The 12,356-nt window shown below is 55.1% G+C and overlaps 3 protein-coding genes across 3 annotated transcripts; 2 read left to right on the top strand and 1 right to left on the bottom strand.

Annotated features, from left to right (window-relative positions):
- Positions 1 to 334: 334 nt before the first annotated feature.
- On the top strand, positions 335 to 2,606 carry CGGC5_v014241 (Arginine metabolism regulation protein II; the record flags this gene model as incomplete). The annotated part of the gene is made up of 2 exons (XM_032023591.1): positions 335 to 421; positions 495 to 2,606. The coding sequence occupies 2 exons, from the start codon at positions 335 to 337 to the stop codon at positions 2,604 to 2,606; spliced, it is 2,199 nt and encodes a 732-aa protein (XP_031879675.1).
- A 386-nt stretch (positions 2,607 to 2,992) lies between these two features.
- Positions 2,993 to 6,671, top strand: fabG-6 (3-oxoacyl-[acyl-carrier-protein] reductase FabG; the record flags this gene model as incomplete). Its single annotated transcript, XM_032023590.2, has 7 exons — positions 2,993 to 3,016; positions 3,076 to 3,456; positions 3,520 to 3,658; positions 3,716 to 3,894; positions 4,289 to 4,602; positions 4,656 to 6,458; positions 6,623 to 6,671. The coding sequence occupies 7 exons, from the start codon at positions 2,993 to 2,995 to the stop codon at positions 6,669 to 6,671; spliced, it is 2,889 nt and encodes a 962-aa protein (XP_031879674.2).
- Positions 6,672 to 7,732: 1,061 nt separating this feature from the next.
- KHT2-0 (Hexose transporter 2) lies at positions 7,733 to 9,464 on the bottom strand (the record flags this gene model as incomplete). Its single annotated transcript, XM_032023587.1, has 2 exons — positions 7,733 to 9,173; positions 9,292 to 9,464. 2 exons carry the CDS (start codon positions 9,462 to 9,464, stop codon positions 7,733 to 7,735), a joined length of 1,614 nt encoding a protein of 537 aa, XP_031879671.1.
- Between the last annotated feature and the right edge of the window lie 2,892 nt (positions 9,465 to 12,356).

The raw sequence follows: 12,356 nt of genomic DNA, 5'->3' as shown, positions 1-12,356 counted from the left end.
GGTAAGATAGGAAAGCTTCCCCAGTATCAGCGCGCGGACATGTACCCCAGATTAATTATGGGGCTTGGTGTGGCATCCCCCGCTCTTATCTCTCTCCGCTCAGGCGGATACGCTAACGTTGCATTATCTCTTCGCGTCGACTCTCCACCCTCCTCCCTGCCGATGACATGTCCTTGTTCGGCGTCAACGAACGCGACGACTCAGCCGCTTGACATAACTTTCCATATCTATGTTGTGTTGATAACCTTGAGTTGTTGAGCCCCTGGCCTCCTTTGGTTCCCTTTCTGCACTCGGGAGCAAGTGAAACCTGTGGAAAAACTGCTCATTTCGGATGATGGCCGCCACCTCTAGAAACCCCCGTGCCTCGCGGCTTATCGACACAGAAGCCCGCCGCAGCCGGTCGTTTGGCGGATGTGGTACGGTACGTCATGCGACCCTGTCTATCAGGTCGCGGGATGCCCAGTTTGCATGATCAACTGGCTGACCAGCTGCAGTGTCGGAACCGGAGGATGAAGTGCGACGAGGGGCGGCCGACGTGTTCTATGTGCGAGGCCTCGGGTCTGACATGTAGTGGTTATGAGAAAAACATCTTTTTCGACTTTGAAGATATCCCAAGCTCCGGCATGTCGCGTTTTCGGCGTCCGTTACTCACGGAGGAGGAGCGCGAGTCTATGAGCGAGAAACTCACCTCGAGCGTCCCACCGGCGCTGACTCTCTGGCACATTGCGCAGATGGAGGATGAGTGTGAAAGACTACCAGTATCCCAGAACATAGAGATCAGTCGAGGTCCCTTCGGAGTTTTCAGGATACCTCAGTCACCAGCAAAACCTGTCAAAGATTTGCCTACGTCTAGCCCCGAGTCGGACTTCTCAGTTGTTGCTACCGCGGAATCCACCCAAGGGATATTTGAGGACATTCCCGAGGAAGCCGATGAAGAATTCTTGGCACCGCCCGAAGATCCGCCATTGACAAAGATCCCATCACCCTTAGGGCCGGGCTTGGAAAGATTGGGTCAACGACAGCTGAGTCCCATGACAGAGTGGTGGAACATGAATGAATGGTGGAACATGAGCGACCTACCAAGTGTAGGAAATTGGTGGGACACACCGGTAGACTTGGATCGAGTCCGAGACATTACCGACATCACTTTCTCAGGACTTCAACAGTCACCTAGGGCACTGATCACGCCACAAGACACATGTTTCTCCAATGTCTTCCAAGAAACACAGGCCCAGCAACTAGCAACACCAGAAAGCTCCTCCATACCTCCCACCATAGACTGTAACGTGCCTCACGATGCAGTCTTCTTGCTCAAACACTACTCTACCACAGTCCTCAGGGGCTTCACGCCCTTCCGCCACAGCAAAACTCCGTGGCATATTCTGTTCATTCCCTACGTTAAGAGTTGCCTGGCTGCTCTAACCCTCGGTGAGGATATGGACCACGCCAGCCTTACTGCTTTCTACGGCACACTAGCCATCAGCGCATCGAGTCTCGGCGGCATTTCCAACTCTCGAAAGTGGAGCGAGCAAGCCCAGAGTTACAAACAACGAGCACGTCAGCACGTCCGGCTCATGCTCCAGACAGCCTACAATGTGCCCAAGACAGCCAAGTATAAGTCCATCTTGATAGCAATCTTGACAATGGTCCAGATCTCCAGTGTATCTGGGAACCGAGATCAAGCGGAGTGCTACTTGCTCGAGGCAGAGAAGTTTATCCGCGTCAAAGGCCTCAACCGCAAGAAGTCCCGAAAGGTTCGGCTACTCCACCACTGCTACGCCTTTGAGCGTTTGCTACACGAGAGCACATTCCCTGGCAGCATCCAGTCTGAGCACCGCAAACATGTCCGCAAGGCTATTGAAGCGAGCAACGCAAGCTCCTACAGCCTCGACAGCTTGTCGTTCCGATTAACAGAATGGGTCAATCTCGACCAAGAAATGCAGAGAATCAAGGACCAGGACGTCGGCGAGAACGACTTGCACCTGCAGATACCCGGTATATGGACCGCCACGCTGTACCCGGAAATCTTTGGGATACCCGAGATCCACGTCTTTCTACTCTCCCTCGTCATCCGGTTAGGGAGAGCAAAGGACGATGAAATGTTCTCTGATGCAACCGGCCTGAAGGAGTTCATGAGCCGCGCAAAGTCTGTCGAGAAGTGCATCCACCAGCTCAAGCGGAAACCCAGCCACGTGGTGGCAGACGGGTTGATCACGGATCCCGAGCTGCAGCATTGCCAGCAGCTACTTGACAACCTTGCGCAAGCCATGCAACTGGCATTGGCTATTTATTTCTATCGGAAGGTATACGACGTGGAGGCAGACATGCTGCAGGACAAGGTGATAGGCGTTCGTGACTGCTTGCTCCGGTTCGAAGCGACCGAGTCGGAGATGGGGTATGGCTCGGCCAGACTCGTGTGGCCTGCCTTCATTGCCGCGAGTGAGGCGGAGGATCCGGAGGTGCGGATGTCGTTTAGTCAATGGTTCAAGGATTGGGCGCGTCGGAGCGGTCTTCAGATCTTCAGTGACTCGTTGGCGGACATCGAGAGGCGTTGGGAGGGGAAGCGAGGATCGGAGGCAGCAAAGGTAGATTATGTCTTGACGTAGCGATTTGACAACACTTTCCTCCATGTATGTCTCCCGCATGTGCATGAAGAGTCGAGATACGAAGTGCGGGGTGCAGATTTGCCGTCTTGAGCTTTTCCGATAGCTCGAAGAACTCCTCTGTTTGTCCTTCTGTCTGGCTGGTTTTGAATTGCATTTGGTTGCCCCGGGAGTAGCTTTCCTATTCTGTTTGAGTCATGTGGAGGCCTGCTACGCCATGTCTGCCACAGGCATGTACACATGGGTGTGCACACGGTCAGTCTGTCGCCCTCGTCTCGGATGCGCGTCATTATAAGACTCTGGGGAGCAGATGTAGACATGGGGTTTTTCCAAGGGCAGTAGAAGAGTATTCATCTCGCTTTCGGCTTTTCCAAACTTCGTATTAAGATATGGCTTCGTTTCAAGGCAAAGTGGTACGTAGTTGTCCGTCACATCCGCCATCCCATGTCAGTCTACTGACGCCTGCTGGCAGGTCGCTATAACCGGCGCTGGCTCCGGCATGGGTCTCGCTACGGCTCAGCTCTTAGCTGAGCGTGGCGCCAAGATCTCGCTGGCTGATATTAATGAATCATCTCTCAAAGAAGCAGTTGCCTCTTTACCAGACAGCGACAGCCATATTTATGAGGTTGTCGATGTTAGAGATGGCGAGGCAGTTGACAAATGGATTCAAAATACCGTCAAGAAGTACGGCAAGCTGGACGGCGCCGTCAACATGGCCGGTGTCATCACCCATGCCACCCCCGTAGCAGAGCTTACAGACAAGGACTGGGATTTCGTCTTCGCTGTGAACGCTAAGGGCGTGTTCAACTGCATTCGATCCCAGCTGAAAGCCATGTCCGCCGGCGCAAGCATTGTAAGTCACACAGCCTGGAGGCGCTGAAATCCCAGGCTCAAGCGCTAACTGCCCCGGCTTCAGGTGTCAGCGGCAAGCACGTTTGGACAGTTTGGCGCGCCTGGCAATGCCGCCTACTGCGCAAGCAAAGCGGCCGTTATCAACCTGTCGAGGACAGCGGCCAAAGAGAACCAAAACATTCGTGTAAACTGCGTTTCACCAGGTAAGTACTGGCAGCATGTCCAACGCATCAAGTAGGAGGCAGCTAACAAGGGCAAAGGATCCGTCAACACACCGCTATCAAGAGGCGAGAACCCAGAGGATGTCAAGCGTGGGCTGCAAGTCACTGCACAGAAGCGCAGGGCAGAGCCGATTGAGATTGCTCGTGTTATTGCGTTCCTACTTAGCGATGAGGCTTCTTTTGTTACTGGTGCCGTTTACAATGTCGACGGCGGTTGGGTCTGTTAAATCAGCAGGATAGACTGAATGAAATACCTTCGGCCCCTCCCAGACTACATAATCTCATCACTTCATGTTCTTTGCCATGAAGTAGCCGCCTGAAGCGACCGTCGAGACCCTGGCGGGTCGCGAGCTGGCAAGCCAGGGAGTTATCGCTAAGATGTGGAGGAACAAGGCACTTACAGCCAACCAGCACTGCCGAACATGATCCTTCAGAGCCCATCTTGCAGCTCTATCCGCATGCTCCAAACTCCGATGTCGATGCATCGTAAATCGCTCCTGCGGGGTCAGCGCCGAAATGCCTGGAGCAAGTCAGAAAATTGTGTAAGCATCATATCATTTAATCTTGAAAGCCACCAATGACAAGTGATTCAGTTATACGCATTACTTCCAGGTCGCGGATTGGGACGCCGCAGGATGGCAGGCGATCTGGCGTCAACTCGTTGATGATGCCAGGCTCATCATGGAGGCCTGCGATGTCATCCTCACGGGACCAACTCGCATGTCCGGCACCATAACTCCCCCTGTTGCCTCTGCTGAAGACGGCATCGTGTTCAACGGAGTTGGTGATTACGGACATGATGCTTTCGTCCTGAGCAAGCAGAATAGTGCTGGCTCCGTGGGAACGGCACGGAAGCCCTACGATTCGGTTGTCTGCTGCGTGCTACTGCGAGCGTATCGTCTTTCGCCCAGGAATATTAAAATCGAGTATGTTCCTGCCAAGTCTCTTCTCCCTATGAGACGCACGCTGACAATGTTAGCCCCGACGGTCGATGGGACGATGAGTTATGGAAACACGTTCGGGAACTGTACCAGACTCTGTGGCAGGGCGACCACGTCGATTGTCCGCCGTGGTGGAATGCTAGCAGGCGGGCGCCTAACCTCGGAAGGACTCAGACGAGCTGGCATCTTGACTCTGTTCCGAAGCAGTATAACCCCATGTCAACAAGCACAGAGCGCCGGAGAAGACCATCGAGACCATCCACAATGATGGGTGCCAACTCGGATTTCATCAAGAGATGGCTACATGCCTGCGAAGATAATCCCGATCATGAGAGTTGCTACGAGGGTCATTTGGAATGGCAAGACTTCTCCGGGGTCCAATTCCGAGTCATTGACGTTTATAAACGATGCATCGCTGGTCTTCCTAAAGGGTGTACATTCGCTGCCCTGTCCTATGTATGGGGCGGCATCGAGCAGCCCAAGTTGACCACCGCCAATATCCAAAGTCTTTCTCAGGAAGGCGGACTTGGAAATATTTGGGATCAAATCCCTGCCACGATCATGGATGCCATGTTTCTATGCGAGAAGATCGGGGAGAGATATCTGTGGGTCGACGCGCTTTGCATATTGCAGGACTCTACTCGGGATACAAGACTCCAGATTCTGCGGATGCGTCGCGTTTATTCAGCAGCAAGGTTCACAATCGCTGCCGTATCAGCCCCCGATGCTGATGAAGGGCTTCTTCCGAATCCTGTTTCCGGAGCACCAGCGACAATCTGCCATTCCGTCGACGAGCTAGACTCGCTGTTGGAATCATCTCCTTGGGGGAGCCGCGGGTGGTGTTACCAAGAGCGAGCCTTATCACACCGAGCAGTCCTCTTCACAACCAGCGGCATCCTCATGCAGTGTCAGAAGGCTGTCGTGAGTACTGACGGCATATGTCTGCAGATGGAGGATACCAAAACCGCGTCCAGCAGTTCGCGGACTGTCGGCGGGCTTCTCACCATTCCCCAAGGAGAGGGGCTGGAGTACTTCGTGTCCGCCGTGGAACATTATTCAAAGTGCAGCTTCACAGACAACTCGGACAAGATTTCAGCATTCCAGGCAGTCTTTCAACGGTACGAAGGGATGATGGATGGACAACAGTCCGTGTTCCACTACGGCCTCCCGACTTGTGCGTTCGATCAAGCGTTCTGCTGGCGCACCGAGCTCCATCATCCAGAACTGCGAAATCCTCACTTTCCCAGCTGGTCCTGGCTCGGATGGGATTGCGGCGTCACCTTCGACAGGGACTTGCTGAAGACGGCTCGTACAAACCAGATGGCTGGAGGAGGCTATGATGGGGGCATGCCTCGCCTCAAAGCAGCGCATTCGGGCCACCGAGCGCGGAAGCCGTGCCAGCTGGCTGAGTTCGGGTTTCCCACCAGCTTCTCGTCTTCGTTCTATAACATTCCCTTCCTCAGCTTATTGGCGAGCACGACTGACCTGTTCATCGCATTCACGCCTGAGAGACAGATGGAGTCGAATGGACTCTACGCCGTGTTTCCGACGCACTGCAGCCATATGATAGTCCCCTCGGTGTCGGCTCGCCTGCTATCCAACTCAAACCAGACGGAAGTCCGCCACGATGCCGCAGAGCATGACGCCCACGGCGACTGCGAGGCAAAACGCCCGTTGGGATACATGTGGCTGGACCGAGCATGGCGCGAGAGCCAGCCCGAGGAGTATTTCATGGAGTTCATGGCTTTGAGTGGGCACCCAGAGCCAGAGCACCAAAGCCAGTGGCTCATTACCAAGCTCATGTGTCTTCTTGGAAGAGACGGGCTAGGGAGATATGGAAGGTACGAACGGTTGCAAGTCATGGACTGCTCCATTTCAGAAGCAAGTTGGGTCAAAATGGGAGGCATGACCAACTTTATCACAATGCATTGATCAAGCCATTGTGAGCTTAGGAGAGATACCAGAGGCAGTATTACACGGCAGACCTTGCTCGACATGCCTTTAGGGCGGATGTCTCGTTCATGACGGCATCTGCTCAGGATCTCGGCTCGTAACGGAAGAGAATGAAGAAGACAGGAAACGGAAGCCTGTTCGAACGGGGCCAGACTCCCACTGAGCACAATCCAGGCCAGGCCAGATGGCCACCGTCCAAAAGACAAGAGGGAAGATCAATTCATCAATACATTGTTGTACCAGAACATCTCGACAAAGACACACACACGTCCCATCAAACAAAGCCATCTGGCAGCGTACAAGGGTCTAATTAGATCAGAAGCGCTCCAATCACCCTCCGCCGAACCCCAGCCCTACCTAAACCATTTCAACCGCCTCCCTATTCCGCAGCCGATCCCGGTCCAGCGCGGCATGCCTCCGTGCCGGACCCCGGATACAACCCCACGCCTCCCGCGCCTCCCACGCCACCCGAGATCTACAATCCCCAACCGTCTCCCCTAGGTCCCGGAGACGCAGAGCGTGTCCCGCAATCAGTCCCGGAGAGGGATAACTCCAACCAACGGCGAATGTCCGAAGGGATTCAATCGTGACGACCCGACGTGCATGGGGCGTCGGAGTCGGCGGAGGTGACCTGGCATTTCCATCAAGAAAGCCCGCCGAGATATACCTGTCTTCATGGCCGTTGCGGCAGGTCAATGACTAGCACCCGAAAACGAGACGACCCGGGCCGGGGTGGCGGATATCACGGCGATATGGGGCTGTCAGCTTGTCGGCGGGCAAAGGCCGATATCCCCGTGTTGGAAAAGGCATAGATCACGAATCGGCACTGGGACGAGAACAGAGGAGATCACCAGCGAGGAGCACCCAGAGATGTTTGTGATGTGTTCAAAGTGTATTACTAATGTCTCATTCCTCATGAACAGAGAATGCCACCCTCCCAACGCCGTCGCAATGACTTGAATAAAAAACCTATGATACAAGAAACAGACTCCAAAGGAGAGTCATGATGCATGCAAGTGCAGATGCAGTTGACGATGCGTGATCCACGTTACAATCCTGAAAACTTTTGCATTCCCAAGGATTTGGGGGGGGGGGGGGGGGGTATCCATGCGAGAAAACAGAAGTGATGTGCTCGTTTTGGTGCTCCAAGCTGGTAGAGAGCTTAGGCGGTGGCGGGCTCGTTCTTCTCGGCGTCGCTGGCGGAAGCGGACTCGTGGGCGCCGTGGCGCTTCTCGTGGGGAACCCACTTGGCGGAAGTGATGGGGTTGACCTTCTGGACGTACATGGTGTCGATCTCCTCGAGGGTGCGGTCCTTGGACTCGATGACGAAGAAGAACACGATGATGGCGAGGGCACCGCAGCAGCCGGCAAAGACAAGACCGTAGAGGTAGTCGATGGCGTCGGTGATGTAACGGGTGAAGAAGGACATGAGAAAGTTCCAGAGCCAGTTGGAGGCAGTGGCCAGGGCCATGGCAGGGGCACGGTAGCGGGCAGGGTAGAGCTCAGCGACGACGGCCCAGACGAGGGGACCCCAGGTGGTGGCGAAACCGGCGATGAACAGGCAGGAGAATGCAACGAGAACGGCGCCGGCGGTGGGGGTGTTGGACGGGTCGTTGTGGTCGAGGGCGAAGTGGCCGACAAAGGCGTAGACGAAGAAGCAGGCCATCATCCAGAGGGCACCGACAATCAGAGCCATGCGGCGACCGGCATTCTTGACGATCCACAGACCACCGAAGGTGCAAGCAACGTTAACGGAGCCGAGAATAAGCTGCGTGACGAAGGAGTCGCTGAGACCGGTGGCGGAGAAGACGGTGGTTCCGAAGTAAAAGAAGAAGTTGGCACCGGTCAGCTGCTGGCCGGCCTGGAGGACGACGCCGAGAACGGTACGGTAGAGCATGCGGGGACCGGTGAAGATCTCGAAGATGGAGTCGACGCCCTCGCTCTCCTCCTCGACCTTGGCGCGAATCTCGTCGATCTGGGCGTTGACGGAGGGGGAGTTGGGCTCGACACCGGCAAGCTTGGCGATGGTGTTGCGGGCTTCCTCCTCACGGCCCTTGCGGAAGGCGTAACGGGGAGACTCGGGGAGCATGAGGATACCGGCACCGAGGATCAGGGCCCAGGCGAAGCCGAGACCGTTGGGGATGCGCCAGGAAGCACTGCCGACCTTCTTGTTGGTGCCCCAGTTGACCATCTCGGCGGTCCAGATACCGAGGGTAATGAAGAGCTGGTAGGTAGAGACGATGACACCACGGATGATGGCGGGGGTGGACTCGGACTGGTACATGGGGACGACGACGGAGAGAGCACCGATACCGACACCGTTGACAAGGCGACCGATGGCGAACTGGTACCAGGCCTTCTCGGAGGAGACCTCGATGACAATACCGACGCAAGACCAGAAGGCAAAGGCGGAGATGGTAAGGCGACGGCCAAGAGTGTCGGCGAGCTTGCCGGCGATGAGGGCACCGACCAGACAACCGATGCAGAGGAGACCGACGATGGTACCCTGGCGGGCAGCGGAGAAGACGATAGAGCCATCGGACTGGAGCTCACCGAAGCGCTCCATGTAGTCTTCCATCAGGAAGAAGCCGGAGATCTGACCACTGGAGGAGAGAGTCTGTCAGCGGGGAGTCGCAGCAAACGGATTAAGGTGAGTCGGGTCTCAGAAGACTCGGAAAAGTCTCGGGCTGAGGCCAACGGCAGGGGAAAAGCAAGACATACCTGACATATCCGAACATGAAACCTCCAATGGAGGCGACGAGGCCGAGGAAGGCAGCGGCGAAGGTGACCTTCTGCTCGGCCGTGATGTCGGCGGAGGCGGCATCGGGAGACTGGACGTCGCCGGCACGGTCCTTGTGCTCGACGTCTTTACCACCGAACTTGGGGAAATGCATATTGTAAAGCCCTGGGGCGATGGTGGTATTGCTGTGTGATGATGTTGTGTATGGTTCGGGGTGTTGATATTGTTTGTTGATGATGGTTGGAAGATGGATGGGTTTTTCACGATCCAGCTGTTATTGTTGTGTTGTTGATGTTTGTTGTTGTTGTGGATGGGAGGTGGGAAGGGGGAGAGGTAAAGGGGGAGGAAGGTGAGGTGAGATAAAACTCTGATTAGATGTAATGAGTATGGGAAGGAAGGAGCAGGACAGTAAAGGGAAGGAGCGAAAATGTGTATTTGTATTCGAGGAAGGAAGGAAGGAAGGGGCACACTGGAGTCTGGAGTGTACATTACACGATGCGTGGTCTCTCCCGGAAGGACCAGTCTCCCCATTCACCTCACCCCAAGGTCGCAATTAGTGTGTAAGGAGAAACCAAGACCAAGGACTGGGTTGAGCTGCCAAACTGGAGATTCACTGGGGCAGCAAAGGCCGTCTTCTGGACGTGTGACCAGCTTCTCGAAAAAACTCACCCCGTCTTCCCCCGTAGGCCCCCGTTCGCCTCCGCGCATGTTCCCACACCCGCGCCGGTGGAAAGGTGCTTTTCATGCCTCATGATCACCTTCTCTTCTCCGTTTTCTGACCAAGCAAAGAAGGCCCCCACTGCCAAACGCACAAGTGAAAGTCGGGGGCCCGTGGGCGAGCAAACCAAGCGTGCGGGCCAAACCTGGGCAATGCAGCAACGTACGTCTGTGGACTGTGGGAGGAGGGGATATGGGGAGGCAATGAGGCGGTTCTGGCCAGACCGTGGGAATACCGTGACACTGTCTTGATCACGATGCCCACAGTGAAGGGAGGGAGAGGTACCTTCGGAGATGGCAACGAGATGAAGACGGAGAAAGGGTACAGAGTACCGGTACGGACACCAGGTACCTCCGTCCATCCCATCGGTCGTTGGATCTGACCAGTCTCTGTTCGGTCGAATGCTCGGCCACTAAGAGGGGACAGCCGCTCTGGGAGTGCCTCGAGTTGAGGCTCCGGGAGAGGTCAATAATTCTGATAGCCAAGACCCAGTCACCACCACCCAGCAGGACCCATGATCCCGCCGAGAGGGGACCGTGGCTGGCAGCACTGCGGTAGGTGTTGCTCGGGATGCCCTGCAGCGTCCAGGGTCTGGGCTGGAATTCGCCGAAGAGAGACTCGGTTGGGAACCACAATTGGCTCCAACATGGACATAATCGGACCCTTTCAGCTTGGCGAATTGGCGACGGAGGTCGCGTCTTCGCAATCTGGCCTAGCGGACGAGCCCTGCTTGGCTTGAGATGATCCGCCGTGGCCCGCGGCTGGGTGGAGATCCCGAAGCCTCCGATTGACGTCAGGCACATCTACACTATCTCTCTGTCGACTGTCAAAGCTCTCTCTCTCTTCAGGGTTACATGGAGGGACGGGAGACGGCCGGACAGGTGCACACAGCTAAGCTACCTACCCTGTGCCTGAGTAAGGTAGTTAGTGTGTGTGTGTGTGTGTGTGTGTGTGTGGCCAGCGACATGGCAGCATGGCATCAGCGTGGCAGGCAACCGACGACCGTTGTTCCTGACATTGACGCAACCGCCAAACAAAAACCAGCTTTTGGAGGGGGGCAAACAGACAGATCACTGATGGGAAAGAGTCAGGTACCTGGTCTCTGGGCTGTTCGGACCAGCCGTTGTTTCTTGGACCAAGGTGAGGGAAAGAGCATGAGATCGCCCGGCGACATCAGACGAGGTGATCGGCCAAGACCAAACAGAAAACTCTGGAAGGAATTTTCACTTTGACAGAAGCAGGTGTGCAAAGAGAGAGAGGGAAAAAAAAAAAAAATAACACGAGCGGAAAGGAACCGACAGGAAAACAGGGTCATGGTGGTCTCGCAACTCTGCAAGTACCGTGCCGCTTCCGCTTCGTAGATCCACCGCACGGGCGCCATCTGCCATCTGCCAGATGGCATGCTCCTCTGAATGTACCTCTACTGAGTATGCCCACTACGTACCTAAATAATGTACTGATAGTGATGCTTCATGAACAACACACGTTGGAAAATAACATTTGCAGATTCCCATTCAATTTTTTCGGCATGAATACATGACAGAGTTTCTCTTCAGTGGCATCTCAAGATTGTTATCAATCGTCGAATCGTCAAAATCGATAAAGGCTGACCTGAGAGAGACAGCGCCATCACATCGTGACATTTCGCTGCTGCATCCATGGCCAGCCCACGCAAGGTCCGAATATAGAGTACCCCCTGTCCCTGAACCCCTCCCCTGTCCCGAGCATCTTTCCATTGCTTTCCCACTTCTTTTTGCGCCGCGCTCTGCAGACTGCAGCAGCGCGGCGTGAGGCTTGACTTTTATTGAGGCTGTTGGCAATCTTCGTGCGACCTCTGATGGAAGCTTTTCTACATATTATAAACAACATCACGATGCTGCGTCTATCGAAGCATAAACAGAATATTCCATAGTATGGCGTAAACCTCCAGAAATTGGATATGGCTGGGCTCAAAAGGTAGAAGAAGATGACTTCTGACTGCTGGCGATGGACATTGGCTTTTGCATTGGCTCTTGGTCCCCATTGTCTTGTTATCTCACCCCCTGCTTGCTTGATCCCTGGCCAGTGGCCGTCGTCCGTCCGGCAATCAGATGCCGCCCGCAGACGGCGCGCCCTGAGCTGTGGCTTCATGTTTTAGCTCCCGATCTGCGATTCCGCCGCCGCAGTGGCCGTACTCTGTACTATACCCTGAAGCCTTCATCACCTGGCCTGATGAACAGCTACAGCAGCAGCGGCGGCGGCGGCGGCCATTCGTATCCTACTGTTAGACCTCATTCGACTGCATTGGACATTGGGCCCAAGAAGATGAGGCTCACTCGACCGCTCCTC

Source organism: Colletotrichum fructicola (assembly GCF_000319635.2).
Source record: "Colletotrichum fructicola Nara gc5 chromosome Unknown KSG_Nara_v1_contig08, whole genome shotgun sequence".
NCBI classification, from domain to species: Eukaryota; Fungi; Ascomycota; class Sordariomycetes; order Glomerellales; family Glomerellaceae; genus Colletotrichum; species Colletotrichum fructicola.
This window is presented reverse-complemented; position numbering and strand designations above follow the sequence as displayed.